Genomic DNA, 19476 nt, shown 5'->3' on the forward strand with positions numbered 1-19476 from the left:
CAAGTTCATGTGTTCCAGTTCCTTATATTCCTCACATGAGCTAAGCAACCTGGCAGTTGCTAGCCACCTCTTTGCTTACTTCCCTACACATAATCCCCTCTGTCTCCATCCATTTTGTCCCAAAGGACATAGCATCATCTTGTTGATGGCAGAGTAGTATTCCATGGAGTATATATCCTGTAAGTTCTTTATCCAGTTATCTGTTGATGGACATTTGGGCTGCTTCCACTCTTTGGCTATTGTGAATAATGCAGCTATGAACACAGGGGTGCACCTGTCTTGTCATATTAGTGATATCGTGTCCTTTGGATAAATGCCCAAGAGTGATATTGCCAGATCATAAGGTACTTCCAGTTTTATTTAAGGATTCTCCATACTATTTTCCATAGGGGCTGAACCATTTTGCATTTCTACCAGCAGCATAACAGAGTTCCTTTTCTCTACCGTCTCTCCAAAAGCACATAGGGGACAGTTCCCATAGAGTAGGAGGTCCCTGAGAATACCTTCTCAGCTCGCTATGTAGTATGACCATCTTTTAATGGCAGCATAGTATTCCATCTTGAGATTCACTGAGGCATGGGTGTTCAGACATGGGGAAAGGGGAAAACACAAACTCAGAGCTTTCCTTCCCCCAGAGATCTCACCATTTAACATGCCCACTCGTCACTGAACACATGAGATGAAATCCTTACGGAGACAGACCTCGCTGAACTCTCACAGTCAGACGAAGCCTCCATGGTTAGGGGTGCTGGTGGCTTCTGTTTTACTTACTGAGTGACGGCTGCACTGATCAGTTATCTCCTATGATCCATCCAGGGTGATTCAGGACTTGTGGGCTTGTCACAGCCAATGATCCACCATGGGAATTCTGGCTTCTGTGGGGAAATATCTCCAAGTTATAAGTTATTGACTTTCTTTTTCTTTTTCTTTTTCTTTTTTTGCCTCCAGGGTTATTGCTGAGACTCAGTGCCTGCACCATGAATCCACTGCTCCTGGAGGCCATTTTTTTCTCCCTTTTGTTGCCCTTGTTGTTTTAGCCTTGTTGTGGTTATTGTTATTGTTGATATCATTCATTGTTGGATAGGACAGAGAGAAATGGAGAGAGGAGGGGAAGACAGAGAGGGGGAGAGAAAGATAGACACCTGCAGACCTGCTTCACCGCCTGTGAAGCGACTCCCCTGCAGGTGGGGAGCCGGGGGCTCGAACCGGGATCCTTATGCCGGTCCCTGCCCTTTGTGCCACCTGTGCTTAACCTGCTGCGCTACCACCCCACCCCCAAGTTATTGACTTTAAAATAAACTTTGGAAAGCGTTCTTCTGTGAGTTAGAGGCTTTTAATTCTGGAGTCTTCACAGGGGTGCAGAAAGAATCATGGGGATTTTTCTTTAAAACACCAACTACAGATCAATTATATGCAAAGGCAAAAATTAACTTGGAGGAGAGAGAGATGAGGAGTCGTTGAAAAGTGAGTGCGAACTGTTTTCTTTTTAAATTTTTTATTATCTTTATTTATTTGATAGACACAACCAGATATCAAGAGGGAAGGGGGAGATAGAGAGACAGAGAGACAGAGAGACACCTGCAGCCCTGCTTCACCACTTGTAAAGCTTTTCCCCTGCAGGTGGGCATGAGGGGCTCGAACCTTGGTCCTTGTGCATTGTAACAAATGTGGCCTCCTAATTGTACTACCATCTGGCCCCTCATTTAACAAATCTCTTTTGTAATACATCTTTGAATAGCAGGGTGGGCATGACACCATTTTCCCTAAAATGAATCTCAAAGTCTCAACTAACTCATAATAGTATAAAAAGCTTTACATCAAGCTTTCAAAAACCAAGACCAGGGGCCGGGCAGTAGCACACTGGGTTAAGGCACACACAGTATAGTAATAAGCACAAGGACCCTCACAGGGATCCAGTTTCGAGCCCCCAGACCCCCAGCTGCAGGGAGCGGTGAAGTAGGTCTGCGGGTGTCTGTCTTTCTCTCTCCCTCTCTGTCTTCCCCATCTCTCTCCAGTTCTCTCTGTCCTGTTCAATAAAATGGGGAAGAAATGAGGTGTAGCTTTTACTAAGCACACCCTAGACTTTAGCATCACTGAATACTTTGGGACTGAGAGAGACTTTGAATATCAGTCAGCTTAGCTTTCTCAAAAATCCTTTTTCTTTTCCTTGCCTCCCTGCTTGTTGCCACAAAAGTGGTTTTATTCCCATTAACTAGAGATAGGAATGTCAACAATTTGTCAGCTGAACCTTATTACTCCAGATGAATTCCACATTCTCTGACTCTATTCTACTAAGATACAGGGTATTGTAACAGATCATGACCCTTTTGTATTATGATGTAGAAATGTTATGCATGTGCAAACTATTGTAGATTACTGTTGACTGTAAACCATTAATCCTCCAATAAAGAAATTTAAAAAAAAAAGTAAGGAAAGATATGGCCACAGGAGTAGTGGATTCATAGTGCAGGCACCAAGCCCCAGAGATAACCCTGGAGGCAAAAAAAAAAAAAAATCAAAACCTGTCCATCATTTAATGAGAGAAAAGCTATTTGGGTCTGTTCAACTAGTACTTATCTCTATGGCCTAGTCAGATGGGGCCTAGAGCATTACTTTCCTGAGTGTGGTCGCAGGCGCCTGATTGGACATGTCCTTTAGAAAGGCTCTGAGCCCGCTCTGAAAGGACAGCTGTAAATCTGCTGTGCAAAGCCTGAGGTGCTTCAGGGCACTCCCAAGCCCCAGGCTTAACAGCTGGTTTATGGTGTGGGCTCCGCTTAACACTTTCCAGCAAAGTGCCTCCCTCCCTCCCTCCCTCCCTCCAAAACCCCCATAAATCCAGAATGTGTTTTAACAACTACTCTAAAACACACCAGAAGTATTCTCTGTGGTGCCTTTGGGGGTTGTGTATCAAACACCCTTAACTTTCTGAATCTGCTTTTATGATCTGATCTGAGTCGGAATGAAGGCGGCCAGTTAAAGGGAGAATGACTGGCGGGCTCCCCTTTGCAGACTGGGTCGCCTGCTCAGCCACATGCCACACCCACTGGGTACAGCAGCCACTGGGAGCTCCGCCTCTTGGATGCAATACCCCTCAGATACACAGCCCACAGGAGACTTCACCCATTAGAGAGTCTGCCTATGGGACTCGCCTCCCATTCGATACTCTCTACTCTGCTGAAGAAGCTTTCTAATCCCAGGCGTCCTGATACTTATTACTAGAAATCCTACTGATGTTTGTTTTACCTTTGCATCAATGTTTGCAAAATGTGTGTCGTCCACCAAGATCGTTCCTTTGTTTAAAAACACCATGAGGACTGTTTCTCAGACTGTGTGCCTTAGCACAAAATCCTGCCCTCAGGCGAAGGCTAGGATGGGTCAGAGATTAACTTTCTGGCATACAGGCTCTTGGCCATGCACCCATAACTCTGCCCCTCTGGCTTCTGCCCTGAGGGTCTAGAGTGTGCACATGGGGTAACTGGAATAAACTCAGTATCTTATGGCATCAAAGGAATAAACTCAATATCTTATGGCATCAGTATCTTACGGCATCTTACGGCACCTGACATAATGACATTCAGACCATGGTTATTGCAGCTAAGAATTTGTTGTTGTTGTTGTTGTTGTTGTTGTTGTTGTTGATGGTGGTGGTTTTCCACACCGGAGTTTTGTGTCCCCATTCCCTCCATTGTAAACTGCATTAAGTCTACCAAGACCACAGATATGGGCTGACTAACATATATATATATATCCCATTTTTTCCTATGGTCCTGCCTTCTCTTCCTTTCTAGGGCATACCTATACCTGTTACTACTTCTGAATGTCTTTCCTTTTTTTCCCTATTCTCTCTGTGAGTCCTGATGGAATTAGAGTTCAGAGGCCTCTGGTACCTTCCCCTTATCACTTCTCTCCCTCTGGGACTATGGACCAAAGACCTTTATGAAGTGCAGATGGTGGGAGTTCTGGCTTCTGTCATTGTTTCTCTGCTGAACGTGGACATTAGCAGGTGGATCCACACCCCCAGCCTGTCTCTGTCTTTCCCTAGTGGGGCAGGGCTCTGGGGAGATGGGGTTCCAGGACACATGGGTGAGAGCGTCTGCCCAGGGAAGTCAGGATGGAATCATAGTAGCATCTGTAATTTGGTGTCAGATTATTGGTTGAGAACAAGGAAGTGAACCTTTGTGCTTAGAGAATGTGGGGCAAGGGAGACTGATAGGGGACAGAATCCTGGAGGTCGAGGCCCCCCCCACCGCTCGACTCCAGGTGGGGGAGTCTGATGGGGTGGCTGTACCACCAGGCACCTATTTGATAGGAGGTCCACACCGTCCTCAACCTCAGCCTCACAGTTCCCCCCACAGACCTCCACTTGACTACAGGTGGCTTGTGTGCTGAACAGCTCCTCTTCGGCCAGGTACACTACCGCTTCACTCTAGAAGCATGTCGCCATGTCCCCTGCATGCCCCCACTGTGGAAGTCACACAGAGACTGATGTGGACACACAGGGCAGGGGGTTGCATCCTGTGCTTTTCCACAAGAAGCTTGGGCATTTGGAGCTGGACATTGGGGGAAGTGCCTCCCCACACACTGCAGAGCATTCTGCAGCCCTGATCCCAGCCTTCAGCATGCCAAGGACACCCCCAGTCATGATCATCCACCCACAAACATGCCTGCACACATATGCATGCATTGAAAACATGGATGAGCAGGATACAAGCATCATGTGTGTGAACATGGATGAGCCTATGTGTGAACATGCAGACAGGTCCTAGGGTAGGTTCATTTCTAGCCCTGTTAGAGTTCTCCAGACTTCTCTCCGCAGGGATTAGACCCACTGACATTCCCACCAGCTGTGCAGTGGGTTCCTTTGCCCCCACAACCTCTCCGGCATTTGTTGTTACTGTCCTTTCTGATGTGTGACATTCTCACCAGGGTGAAGTCACCACTGCCTTTCTTCTGACACCGCTCACCCCACTGAATCAGTCTGTTGGTCTGAGTATTTGAGGATATTTTTTTTTGCTTTAGTTTTCTCTAAGTTTTATTTGTTAGAGAAAGAGAGAGGGAGAGAGAGAGAGAGACCAGAGCACTGCTCAGCTCCAACTTGTGCTAGTGCTAGAAATTGAACCTTGGACCTCTGGAGCCTCAGGCAAGAAAGTCTTACGAACTAATATTAAACATTTTCCATAGCTCTCCATTTCTTCGTTTTGATTATTTTGAGAGGTGTATTTTTATGATGGAGAATATTGGAGGGGCCAGGGTGGTGGCACACCTGGTTGAGTGCACATGGTACAGTGAGCAAGAACTCGAGATCTTCACAAGTGGTGAAGCAGTGTTGCAGGTGTCTCTCTGTCTCTCTTCCTCTCTGTCACCTCCTTCCCTCTCAATTTCTGACTGTCTCTATCCAATAAATAAATAAACATATTTTTTTAAATAGGTTACAATATTGGAGAGGAATACCCAGATTGAAGTCCCAGTACCACATGGGGATGCTATGGAACTGTGGGAAATTCCAGTGCTGTGATGGGTGTGTGTGTGTGTTTGTGTGTGTGTGTGTGTGTGTGTGTGTGTGTGTGAGTGTGTGTGTGTGTGTGTGTGTGTGAGTGTGTGTGCGTGTGTGACTGTGTGTGTGTGTGTGTGTGTGTGTGTGTGTGTGTGTGTGTGTGTGTGTGTGTGTTTAAGAAAAAGAAGCCATATCAGGAATGATACAGTCACACATGGGATGTCCCAGTACCACAAGAAACAAGGAGGAAGAGGAGGAGGGGAGAGGAAGATGGGGGTGTGGAGAAGACAGGGAAGAGGAGGGAGAAGAGGGGAGGATGATAAAGAGGAGAGGGGAAAGGAGAGCTTGGAGCAGAAGGAGGACAGGTAGAAGGAGGATAAGGAGATGGAGAATGAGGACTAGGGGAGAAAGGGAGAAGGAAATGGCTGGGGAAGGAGGAAGAGGAGGAAGAAGGGGAGGAGGAGAGAGACCCCAGAGCACTTCTCAGCTCTGATGTGCATAGTGCTGAGGACTGAACCTGGGACACTTGGGGCCCCATGTTCTGTGACTGAGCTGTCACCCTGGCTCTCTTTAGTACTATTCTAAAGTTAGCAGTTCCCCATCAGACTCTGCTACCTTCTTACATGTGTGACAGAGATGAGAACTAGTGGCCTGACCTCCTTCCCGGAGCCCACCTGTCCTCTGAACACTTCCCGTGGCCTGACCTCCTTCCCGGAGCCCACCTGTCCTCTGAACACTTCCCGTGGCCTGACCTCCTTCCCGGAGCCCACCTGTCCTCTGAACACTTCCCATGACCTGACCACCTTCCCGGAGCTCACCTGTCCTCTGAACACTTCCCATGGCCTGACCCGCTTCCTGGAGCTCACCTGTCCTCTGAACACTTCCCATGGCCTGACCGCTTTCCCGGAGCCCACCTGTTCTCTGAATACTTCCCATGGCCTGACCCGCTTCCCAGAGCCCACCTGTCCTCTGAAAACTTCCCGTGGCCTGACCTCCTTCCCGGAGCCCACCTGTCCTCTGAACACTTCCCATGACCTGACCACCTTCCCGGAGCTCACCTGTCCTCTGAACACTTCCCATGGCCTGACCCGCTTCCTGGAGCTCACCTGTCCTCTGAACACTTCCCATGGCCTGACCCGCTTCCCGGAGCTCACCTGTCCTCTGAACACTTCCCATGGTCTGACCACCTTCACGGAGCTCACCTGTCCTCTGAACACTTCCCGTGGCCTGACCACCTTCCCGGAGCTCACCTGTCCTCTGAACACTTCCCGTGGCCTGACTAACTTCCCGGAGCTCACCTGTCCTCTGAACACTTCCCGTGGCCTGACCACCTTCCTGGAGCCCACCTGTCCTCTGAACACTTCCCTTGGCCTGACCACCTTCCTGGAGCTCACCTGTCCTCTGAACACTTCCCACGCCCTGACCACCTTCCTGGAGCTCACCTGTCCTCTGAACACTTCCCATGGCCTGACCCGCTTCCCGAAGCTCACCTGTCCTCTGAACACTTCCCGTGGCCTGACCACCTTCCCGGAGCTCACCTGTCCTCTGAACACTTCCCATGGCCTGACCCGCTTCCCGGAGCTCACCTGTCCTCTGAACACTTCCCGTGGCCTGACCACCTTCCTGGAGCTCACCTGTCCTCTGAACACTTCCTGTGGCTTGACCACCTTCCCGGAGCTCACCTGTCCTCTGAACACTTCCCTTGGCCTGACCTCCTTCCCGGAGCCCACCTGTTCTCTGAACACTTCCCATGGCCTGACCTGCTTCCCAGAGCCCACCTGTCCTCTGAACACTTCCCGTGGCCTGACCACCTTCCTGGAGCTCACCTGTCCTCTGAACACTTCCCATGGCCTGACCCGCTTCCCAGAGCCCACCTGTCCTCTGAACACTTCCCGTGGCCTGACCACCTTCCCGGAGCTCACCTGTCCTCTGAACACTTCCCGTGGCCTGACTAACTTCCCGGAGCTCACCTGTCCTCTGAACACTTCCCGTGGCCTGACCACCTTCCTGGAGCCCACCTGTCCTCTGAACACTTCCCTTGGCCTGACCACCTTCCTGGAGCTCACCTGTCCTCTGAACACTTCCCACGCCCTGACCACCTTCCTGGAGCTCACCTGTCCTCTGAACACTTCCCATGGCCTGACCCGCTTCCCAGAGCTCACCTGTCCTCTGAACACTTCCCGTGGCCTGACCACCTTCCCGGAGCTCACCTGTCCTCTGAACACTTCCCATGGCCTGACCCGCTTCCCGGAGCTCACCTGTCCTCTGAACACTTCCCGTGGCCTGACCACCTTCCTGGAGCTCACCTGTCCTCTGAACACTTCCTGTGGCCTGACCACCTTCCCGGAGCTCACCTGTCCTCTGAACACTTCCCTTGGCCTGACCTCCTTCCCGGAGCCCACCTGTTCTCTGAACACTTCCCATGGCCTGACCTGCTTCCCAGAGCCCACCTGTCCTCTGAACACTTCCCGTGGCCTGACCACCTTCCTGGAGCTCACCTGTCCTCTGAACACTTCCCATGGCCTGACCCGCTTCCCACAGCCCACCTGTCCTCTGAACACTTCCCGTGGCCTGACCACCTTCCCGGAGCCCACCTGTCCTCCGAACACTTCCCATGCCCTGACCACCTTCCCGGAGCCCACCTGTCCTCTGAACACTTCCCGTGGCCTGACCTCCTTCCCTGAGCTCACCTGTCCTCTGAACACTTCCCATGCCCTGACCACCTTCCTGGAGCCCACCTGTCCTCTGAACACTTCCCATGCCCTGACCACCTTCCTGGAGCCCACCTGTCCTCTGAACACTTCCCAAGAGACCCCGGGGCATGAACCGTCCTAGCCAGGTCGCCATTGCTGGATGTCTTCGCGCAGCATCCATCATTCACCAGCGCCCTCCCTCCCGCTCTTCTCCACAGATGTGGGCGCTTTCTTTGAAGAGGGAATGTGGCTTCGGTACAACTTCCAGGCCTCAGGGAGCACGGGCACCAAGGATGTAGGCGGGCGGATGGAGCCCTCCCCCGATCAGCAGAGTCCATCTCCAGACCTGGCCCATGAGGAGATCCACTTCAGCTTCAGCACCACCAGGGCACCTTGCATCCTGCTCTACGTCAGCTCCTTCACCACCGACTTCCTGGCTGTGCTTGTCAAACCCACAGGTAAGGACACACCGCTGGCTGGATGGTGGCAGCTGGATGGGATCTTCTTTTCACTATGTGGCACTTGGATGCAAACGTAGGACCTTGAATGTGTACAGTTCTGCAGAGTGGGCTCCCCAAAACAATTGTGTTTTTCTTGACACATCAGGGAGATAGAAAGAGGAGAGGAGAGAAGGGAAAGACCCCACAGCTCTGCCCACCCTCCATGGGGCTCCCTGGGTGCTATACCTGGTGCTGAGAGAGGAGAGACCCCACAGCTCTGCCCACCCTCCATGGGGCTCCCTGGGTGCTGTGCAGGGTGCTGAGAGAGGAGAGACCCCACAGCCCTCACCACCCTCCATGGGCTCCCTGGGTGCTGTGCACGGTGCTGAGAGAGGAGACACCCCACAGCCCTGCCCACCCTCCATGGGCTCCCTGGGTGCTGTGCCTGGTGCTGAGAGAGGAGAGACCCCACAGCCCTGCCCACCCTCCATGGGCTCCCTGGGTGCTGTCCATGGTGCTGAGAGAGGAGAGACCCCACAGCCCTGCCCCACCCTCCATGGGCTCCCTGGGTGCTGTCCCTGGTGCTGAGAGAGGAGAGACCCCACAGCCCTGCCCCACCCTCCATGGGCTCCCTGGGTGCTGTCCCTGGTGCTGAGAGAAGAGAGACCCCACAGCCCTGCCCACCCTCCACAGGGCTCCCTGGGTGCTGTGCATGGTGCTGAGAGAAGAGAGACCCCACAGCCCTGCCTACCCTCCACAGGGCTCCCTGGGTGCTGTGCAGGGTGCTGAGCGAGGAGAGACCCCACAGCCCTGCCCACCCTCCATGGAGCTCCCTGGGTGCTGTGCAGGTTGCTGAGAGAGGAGAGACCCCACAGTCCTGCCCCACCCTCCATGGGCTCCCTGGGTGCTTGCCTGGTGCTGATAGAGGAGACACCCCACAGCCCTGCCCCACCCTCCATGGGCACCCTGGGTGCTGTGCATGGTGATGAGAGAAGAGAGACCCCACAGCCCTGCCCACCCTCCATGGGCACCCTGGGTGCTGTGCATGGTGCTGAGAGAAGAGAGACCCCACAGCACTGCCTACCCTCCACAGGGCTCCCTGGGTGCTGTGCAGGGTGCTGAGCGAGGAGAGACCCCACAGCCCTGCCCACCCTCCATGGAGCTCCCTGGGTGCTGTGCAGGTTGCTGAGAGAGGAGAGACCCCACAGCCCTGCCCACCCTCCATGGGCTCCCTGGGTGCTTGCCTGGTGCTGATAGAGGAGACACCCCACAGCCCTGCCCCACCCTCCATGGGCACCCTGGGTGCTGTGCATGGTGATGAGAGAGGAGAGACCCCACAGCCCTGCCCACCCTCCATGGGCTCCCTGGGTGCTGTGCCTGGTGCTGAGAGAGGAGACACCCCACAGCCCTGCCCCACCCTCCATGGGGCTCCCTAGGTGCTGTCCATGGTGCTTTCATATGGTCCTGAGGCTAGAACCCTGGGCTTAATACACAGTACTTATTACACAGTGTGATACCTGGTGAGCTTTCTCTCAACCCCAAGATATCGCGTTGACTATATACACTGTTGGCTTAATTCTTTGAAGACCATGCCTACAAAAATAAAATGAAATCCCATCAATAGAGAGAAAGGGACAGAGAGGAAATAAGTGTCAGTGTGTATAATTATAAAAAGTCTACTGGCCTGAGCCCTGCCCCACTAGGGAAAGATAGAAACCCTTGCAAGGATCCCGGTTCGTGCCCCCAGCTCCCCGCCTGCAGGGGCGTTGTTTCACAAGCAGTGAAACAGGTCTGCAGGTTTCTATCTTTTTCTCTCCCTATCTTCCCATACCCTCCCAATTTCTCTCTATCCTATCCAAAAAAAAAAAAAAATTTAATGGCCATAAGAGCAGTGGATTCATAGTGCCGACACCAAGCCCCAGTGTTAACACTAAAAGCAAGAGAGAGAGAGACAGAGACAAAGGAAGAGAAACAAAAAATAGTTTACTAATGTGATCTGCATTTTCCTCCTGACACAGACTCTTTCTTTCCTCCTTTCTGAGAAACACAGTAGCCGTTCCCCGAGGCACCTCCCACCAAAGGCAGCGCCTGCCTGCCCAGTGTACGCCTTGTTCAGAAGAGTTCCATCTCCCTCTGAAGTTCATACCTAACTGCTCATTCTAACCCCACCATGTTTCGATGACTTCTTCTCTTAAATTCTGATTTCACTTCTGTCCCACGTCGTTTGTTTGGCCCTGGGAGGGAGGACTGTACTGTTATCTGCCTTTCTTTTTCTTTCTTTCTTTTTTTAATTTATTTATTTATTTATTTATTTATTTATTTATAAAATGGAAACACTGACAAGGCCATAGTATAAGAGGGGGACAATTCCCACCCCCAGAGCTCCGTATTCCACTACCTCCCCTGATAGCTTTCCTATTCTTTATTCCTCTGGAAGTATGGACCCAGGGTCATTATGGGGTGCAGAAGGTAGAAGGTCTGGCTTCTATAATTGCTTCCCTGCTGAACATGGGCATTGACAGGTGGATCCATATTCCGAACCTGTCTCTCTCTTTCCCTAGTGGGGAAGGGCTCTGGGGAAGTTGGGCTCCAGGACACATTGGTGGGGTCATCTGCCCAGGGAAGTCTGGTTGGCATCATGGTAACATCTGGAACATGGTGGCTGAGAAAGGTTATCTGCCTTTCTTTTTTGTTTCAATTTTTTTTATAAAAAGGAAACACTGACAAAAAACATAGGATAAGAGGGTTACAACTCCACACAATTTCCACCACCAGAACTCCATATCCCATCCCCTCCCCTCATAGCTTTCTTACTCTATCCCTCTGGGAACATGGACCCAGGTTAATAATGGGATGCAGAAGGTGGAAGGTCTGGCTTCTGTAATTGCTTCTCCACTGAACATGGGCGTTAACAGGTCGATCCATACTCCCAACCTGTCTCTCTCTTTATCTGCCTTTCTTACTAGCTTGCTCCATCTTCCATGAGCAATGAAGTGTTCCTACCATGCGGTCTCCTGCTTACAACAGGTGCCCTGGATGCGTTTGCTGATCGTGATGATGAGCAAGGAGAATAAATCTGTTGAGCACATTATTTGCTGCCGCCAATAAAAGAGCAGTCCTTCCTAACTGCTTTAATTCACTGGGGAGATGAATACGAGAGGCGAGGAGTGAAGTGTCTCTCCATTTTCACAATCCTTTATTTTAATGGACAAACATTAATATTCTCTCCCTCCTTCCTTTTAGCCATTCTCTTGTGTCATTATTAGAAAGGAATAAATATATCCCTTAAGTTTTATTATGGGAGAATATTGCCATTGCTGTTTATAGATCTTCGGGATATATAAATTTAAAGTTCCTTCTCATCTTTTTTTTATCTCAAAGCAAATAATTTCAGTGGCCATTAAGCAGAGCAGTTAGAGAAAATTTTTAAATCAGATTTTCAAAGTCCAGAGAAGCCAAGAAAGAGAAAATGTAGTGGAAACACTTAATACTGTTTTTTAATGAGAAACCGAACATCTAAACATAAAAACACCCACAACAAAGACTTAATATTATGGATAGGATATTATGCTGGGTTTTGCATATGTGCTGTTTCTCTGGTTCTTGTCCTCAAAGGTAGAGCCCTACTGTTCCTCTCTCTTTTTTATTTTATTAATGGTTTAATATTTATTTGCAAAGTTACAGGATAACAGGGGTACAACTTCACACTATTCTCACCACCAGAGTTTTCTGTATCCCCCTTCCCTCCACTGTAAACTACAGAATTCTCCTAAGGTTGCAGACATGGGTTAATTATTTTTTTCTACAGTTATTTGTATATATTCCCCCCCCTTTTTTTTTACCTCCAGGGTTATCACTGGGGCTCAGTGCCAGCACCACAAATCCACTTCTCCTGGTGGCCATTTTCCCATTTTAGTGGATAGGACATAGAGAAACTGAGAGAGAAGGGGAAGATAGGGAGAGAAAAAGGTAGACACTTGCAAATAGGCTTCCCTGCTCATGAAGCTTCTCCCCGCAGGTGGGGAGTGGGGGGGTTTGAGCACACATCCTTGTGCTTAGTACTATGTGTTCTTAACCAGGTGTGCCACTGCCTGTCCCACTCCCCACAATTGTTTTCTGTAGTCCCGTCTTCTCTTCCTTTCCAAGTAACACATAAACCTATTACTACATCCAAATGTCCCTCCCTCTGTTCATCTTTCCCCTATCATTTCTTACTCTCTGGGAGTATGGACCAAAATTCTTTTTGGGGTGCAGAACATGTGAGTTCTGGCTTCTGTTATTGCTTCTCCATTGGACATGGGTGTTAGCAGGTGGATCAATAGAACCAGTCTATTTCTATCTTTCCCTAGTGAGCTAGGGCTCTGAAGAGGTGAGGCCCCAGGACACATCGGTGAGGTCATCTGCCCAGAGAAGTTAGGACCAGGATGAAATCATGATAGTATCTGCAACTTTTGGGCTGAAAAGTTTTAAGATACATAGCAGAACAAAATTATCAATGAACAGGAACCAAAAAGTAGGAATAGAGCAGATGAAAAAAGGGACCTTAGGGTAGAAAGAAGTGTGGGAGACTATTTTAGTTACGTCCCTAAGGGCCCCTAACTATTTTAGGTTTTGAAGTTGATAACTAACATGGACCTTTCCTCTCTTTGTTTCTTAGTCTCAAGAGAACCAACTTTGTTTGCTCTGCAAATGAAGTAAAAAAAACAAAAACAGAAGCTAAACTGTGATAACCATCTTTCTGAATACTGTTGGTCATGATTGGGGAGAAAAGAAAGCTATTTGTGGGGGAAGAATGAGCTGTGACCTAGGGGCACTGAGCTCTGAGCACCTGTGAAACCCGTCTTCCCTTCTTCTTTACATTTGGGTTTGCTGCCACCTTGGACCTAGAATCAAATTCATTGCTTTGTTTGCTTGGCCTCTGCAAAGCCATCCCAAATCCCTTGTATTTCTCTTTTATAAACTGTGCTTATTTTGAATATTGCCAACTCATGATTCTTTCATATGCCAACTGTCACACTTTGCTAATGTCACAAGGCCATCCTGGAACCCTGCACTCTTCCTTCCTTCCTTCCTTCCTCCCTTCCTTCCTTCATTTCTTTCTTTCTTCTTAATTTTCCATTAGTTATTTAATAATGATTAACAAGACTGTAAGATAACAGGGGTACAATTCCATAAAATTTCTACCACCAGAACCACATGTCCCATCCCCTCCATTGGAAGCTTCCCTATTCTTTACCCCTCTGGGAGTATGGACAACAATTCTTTTGGGGATGTAGAAAGTGGAAAGTCTGGCTTCTGTAATTGTTTCTCCTCTGGACATGGGCATTGGCAGGTTGATCCACACCCCCAGCCTGTTTCTATCTTTCCCCAGTGAGGCAGAGCTCTGGGGAGGTGAGGTTCCAGGACACATTGATGAGGTTATCTGCCCAGGGAAGTCAGGATGGAATCATAGTAAAGTCTTCAACTTGGTGGATAAAAGGCAGTAAGATATAGAGTAGGACAAAGTGTTTAATAAACAGGAACCCGGTGGTAGAAATATAGCAGATGAAATTAGGAGTCTTCATGTGGGAAGAAGCTAGAAAGTCTAGTTTAAATGAGTTCAGCTAGAAAGTTCCCAGCTGAGTATGGACTGACCAGTCAATGCCCATGTTCAGCAGGGAAGCAATTACAGAAGCCAGACCTTCCACCTTCTGCAACCCACAATGACCCTGGGTCCATACTCCCAGAGGGATAAAGAATAGGAAAGCTATCAGGGAAGGTGATGGGATACAAAGTTCTGGTGGTGGGAATTTTGTGGAGTTGTACCCCTTTTATCCTATGGTTTTGTCACTGTTTCCTTTTATAAAAAGAGAGAGAGAGAGAAGAAAAGAAAAGAAAAGAAAAGAAAAGAAAAGAAAAGAAAAGAAAAGAAAAGAAAAGAATGAACAGAGCTCATCAGAGCCCCCTCCATGCTTGAAGCATCTGCCAGGCTGGTCAGTGGATGGGAAAATCAGAATTTTATCAGTCATAACAGTTCACATGGAACAGGATGCAACTCCAGACTGTGTCTCTAAAATAGTGTTTTATTGGCTTCTGGGGACTGGGTATCTTCTTTCCTATCTTTTGGAGATAGCTCTACTTAAGAGAGAAAAAAAAAATGTTCAAGGAAGTAGGATCATATTCCTGTTCTCAGACACTGTTCTGGAAAAGGAGCCAAAAGTGTTTCCAACAGGTTGGCAACAATACAATTCTAGATTTAAAAGAGAGAAAGGAAGAAAGAAAGAAAGAAAGAAAGAAAGAAAGAAAGAAAGAAAGAAAGAAAGGGAGGAAGAAAGAAAGGAAGAGAAAAAGAAAGTTCCTAGCTGTGACCATGGACTGCCAGTTCAGACTAACAGGTCACATAAGCTCCTGTGCGAAATATAAATATATATGGCTGAATATGAATATATATGAGAAGTCAGAGGAAGTTGTGGGGGGAGCAACCTTCACATGAACTCTGGAGGGCTGGGAGGTGACTTAGTGGGCAGAGTGCACCTGTTACCATACCTGAGACTGGAGGCTCAGTCCTCAGCACTACTGGGAGCACTGTGGACAGCACCAGCAGAGTACCATGGATGATGAAGCAGTGCTTTGGTCTTGCTGTCTCTTGCTTTAGAACATAAAGACTAGCTGTCACAGAGATGATGTGATGGTACAGCTCAGGACTTGTGTGCATAAGGTCCTGTGTTCCATCCCCCATGTAGGTCAGGAGAGTGATGCCATAGTTCACTCCCCTTGTAAAAAAAAAAAAAAAAAGATGATCGATAGATAGATAGATAGATAGATAGATAGATAGATAGATCAATAGATAGATGATAGAAAGATGATGGATGATAGATTGATAGATGATAAATGATATAGATGATTGATATATAGATAGATGATGGATGATAGATTGATAGATGATATAGATAATTGATAGATAGATGATAGATCAATGATAGAAGATATACAGATGGATGATAGAGATAGATAATAAATAATAGATATGATAGAATTAACAGATAGATGATAGATAGTAGATATACAGATGGATAATGGATGGATAGATAGATAGATAGATAGATAGATAGATAGATAGATAGATGATAGATAATAGAGGTAGATGATACAGATAGATGGCAGAGAGTAACAGATAGAAGGATGGATGGATGGACGGATGGGTAGATAGATATACAGATGAGTGATAGATTATAGATAATAGATATAGATGGATGATAGAGATTAATAGATAGATAGATAGATAGATAGATAGATAGATAGAAGATACAATATTTTTGCAAATTAATAATAAAGCCTTGAGCCACTATATGACCGGGTCTCCCTCCCCCTCCTGCAGGGAGCCTGCAGGTGCGGTACAGCCTGGGAGGCACGCGGGAGCCCTTCAACCTCGACGTGGAGCACAGGAACATGGCCAACGGGCAGCCCCACAGCGTGAACATCACCCGCCGGGAGAGGACCATCCTGCTCAAGGTAGGCACATGTGTGCGGGTGCCCTCCAGATGCGCCAAGGGGTCTCATTCCTGCAGACACAGGGCCCTGGGTTTCTCTTAGTTTGGTTTGGAGCCTCAGTACAGGTGGAAAAGACGCTTGTTGCCCCTTCTTCTATAGATGCCTACCTAGTGCAGTGGGGAGCTACAGCATGCTTGCAGGTGAAGTGTGAAAGTGGCCTGTGGATTATATTATCTGTTAATTCAATTTAATTTTGTTGCCACTAGAATTATCACTGGAGCTTGGGGCCTACACATGAATCCACCACTCTGGGCAGCCATTTTCCCCTTTTTTAAAAACTTCCTTTCTATGTTATTGGGATAGGACAGAGAAAAATTGAGAGGGGGGAGGAGGAGATAGGGAGAGAGAAAGACAGACAGCTACAGACCTGCTTCACTGCTCATGAACCTTCCCTCCTTTAAGTGGGGAGCACGGGCTCAAACCCTGGTCCTTGTGTATGGAAAAGCGTGCACTCAACCAGATGCACCACCACCTGACTTTTTCCTTCTCCTTTTTGATTAGCAATTTAACAGAGTTTCAAATGTATAAGATTCCAGGGATAAAATGCCACACCCACCCATACAGTGTAAGTATCAGTGAAAGTCACCACAACTTCCACTGACTTCTCACCCTGCACCCAGTCACCACCGCAGTTCTTGCAAAGTCCAAGAAACAACTTGGATATGTTTTTAAATGCAAGTTGATTTGTTTGAATCATCTATATTCCACAGATGAACAAAACCATCCAGGGACTGTCCTTCACCTCTTTACTTTTTTAAGTCCCTTAACTGTCATAATCTATTATTTCACCGATGGATGAAACCAAACAGTTATTTCCCCTTTACTTATTTCACTTAAGATAATCATAATCACCTCCAGGACCACTTATTTTGTCCAAGGGAGAGGGAAGAATAAATGTTTCCTTTGTCTATTCTTGAAAGATTTTTCCTCCTTTTTCAACCCTCCTTTATCCATAACTCCATTTTTTTTCTCTCCACATACTCAGATGTCTGAAGCCCCTGTGTTTCTTTCCCAGGAAAGGTTATTTTGGGTTCCCTGACCTGTTTCTTTCATCCTGTCAACACACTGTGAATAACTACACATTATGTCTATCTCAGTGGATGCTTTGCCTTAAAAAAAAAAAATCCTAAAAACACAAGTCTCCCTCCCGAATCTCTGTCACTTCCATCACACAAAGGGCTGTTTTGTTAGACACTCAGATTTTATTTCAGGTTCACTGATTGTCCCTCCCATCCCACCACTGATGTTTACAATGAAGAAACCAGCGGTGGGGGGTGAGGGGGAGAGACCATGAATAAAACATCACATAAGGAAGTCTCCCTGGGAACTAAGGCATAAGATCAAGGATGGGAACTGTCACCGCATTCTCTAGAAGGAGTTCAAAATAGATGCCTGTCAAGCAAAAGAACAGCAGGGAATGCTGTTTTGTCAGTGGAGTGGAGTGTCCTTTAGCAGGGGTTCAGTGACTCCCAGACCTCATTCAGATGCAACTGGTCACCCAGGAAAGTTCAGGTTGCAATAAAAAGACAGACTTCCCTGTCTCTTCCTGAGAACCACTGGACGTCAGGTTCATAATTCAATGGGCATTTTATGCCTGGCCTTTGTCAGAAAGTGCTAGATAGAGGCTGTTTGTTTGTTTGTCTGGTTGGTTGGTTGGTTGGTTGGTTGGTAGGCTCGCAGGCTGGTTGGTTGGTTGGTTAGTTGGTTGGTTGGTTGGTTGGTTGGTTGGTTGGTAGGCTCGCTGGTTGGTTGGTTGGTTGGTTGGTTGGTTGGTTGGTTGGTTGGTTGGTTGGTAGGCTGGCTGGTTGGTTGGTTGGTTGGTTGGTTGGTTGGTTGGTTGGTTGGTTGGTTGGTTTGTAGTGATTTAAAAAGTATTTACAAAAGGATTAACTAACAGGTATAATTCCATAGCATTCCCATCACCAGAGTTCTGTGTCCCTATTCCCTCCATTGGAAACTGCAGTGGTTGTCCCAAGGTCACAGAGATGGGCCGACTCTTATTTCTGTGACTCACTGTCTGTCTATAAATATATTTAACCTTTTTTTCTGCCTTGAGTTCCTTTCTAAGTCACACTTAAACCTGTTACTACTTCCAAGTGTCCTTTCTTTCTTCCTCCTCTCTCTCAGGATCCTGATGGAATTGAGGTTCAGAGCCCTCTGGTCATCTTCCCCTGACATTTCTCCCTCTTGGGGAGTATAGACCAAAATTCTCTATGAGGTGCAGAAGGTGGGGGTTGTGGATTCTGTAATTGCTTCCTCACTAGACATGGGCATTGGCAGGTGGATCCATCCCCCCAGCTTTTTTCTATCTTTCTCTAGTTGGGTAGGACTATGGAGAGGTGAGGTTCTGGGCCACATTGGTGATTTCATTCACATTGTAGGCTTCTTACTAAAGAAACCCTCAACCACTGGACCTCTGACTAAGTCATCAATAATGTGAATAATAATTTTTATTGTTGTCCTATCATTGTTTACTAAGTCACATCACTATCACCCAAGGTCCACACAGATGGTACCTGGACTTCTTCTTGGTCAATGCTCATTCTATGAACTTGAGAAAATATTATCTTTATTGGATAGAGAGAGTCAAAAATCAAGAGGAAGTGGGTGATAGAGAGGGAGAGAGACAGAAACACCTGTGGTACTGGATCCCCACCAGCAGGGGAGATGCTTCACAAATGGTGATATAGGTCTATAGGTGTCTTTCTCTCTCCCATTCTATCTCCCCCTCCTCTCTCAGTTTCTCTCTGTCCTATCCAATAAAATGGAGATATGGCCTCCAGGAGCAGTGGGTTTCTAGTGCTGGCACTGAGCCCCAGTGATGTCCCAGAGGCTCAGATGTTCAGTCACTGGCACTACTATAAGAGAGAGCTGATAAGTTCTCGGGTAAGAAAAACAAAAGACAATCATGATTATGTCTTCATGATGGGATTATACATGGTTTAATTTATTTCTTTCTTCCTTTCTTTTATTTATTTATTTTGCCTTCAGGGTTATTGCTGGAGCTCAGTGCTAGCACTACAAATTCTCTACTCCTGGCAGCCATTTTTCCATTTTATTGGATAGGACAGAGAGAAATTAAAAGAGGAGGGGAAGAGAAAGATAGACACCTGCAGACCAATTTGTGAAGTGACTCCCCTGCATGTGGGGAGCCTGGGGCTCTAACCAGGATCCTTGTGTAGGTCCTAGAGCTTTGTACTATGTGTGCTTAAGCAGGTGCACTACCACCTAGCCCCCTAATAATTTCTAACTAAAAGTTACTTCCTATCAAAGAACCAAATTAAATTTGATTCAAAGGTGAGCTTGTGCAGAACATATA

The 19476-nt window shown here is 47.7% G+C and overlaps 1 protein-coding gene across 1 annotated transcript in view; it reads left to right on the forward strand.

Moving 5' to 3' along the window:
* Positions 1-19476, forward strand: part of CNTNAP2 (contactin associated protein 2) — a 2382269-nt gene that overhangs the window by 2328299 nt on the left and 34494 nt on the right. The window contains exons 19-20 of the mRNA XM_060195676.1: positions 8406-8645; positions 15985-16118. Of these exons, the coding sequence (XP_060051659.1) occupies positions 8406-8645; positions 15985-16118 (374 nt within the window). The remainder of the gene's footprint in view (positions 1-8405; positions 8646-15984; positions 16119-19476) is intronic.

Source organism: Erinaceus europaeus, chromosome 8 (genome assembly GCF_950295315.1).
Source record: "Erinaceus europaeus chromosome 8, mEriEur2.1, whole genome shotgun sequence".
NCBI lineage: Eukaryota > Metazoa > Chordata > Mammalia > Eulipotyphla > Erinaceidae > Erinaceus > Erinaceus europaeus.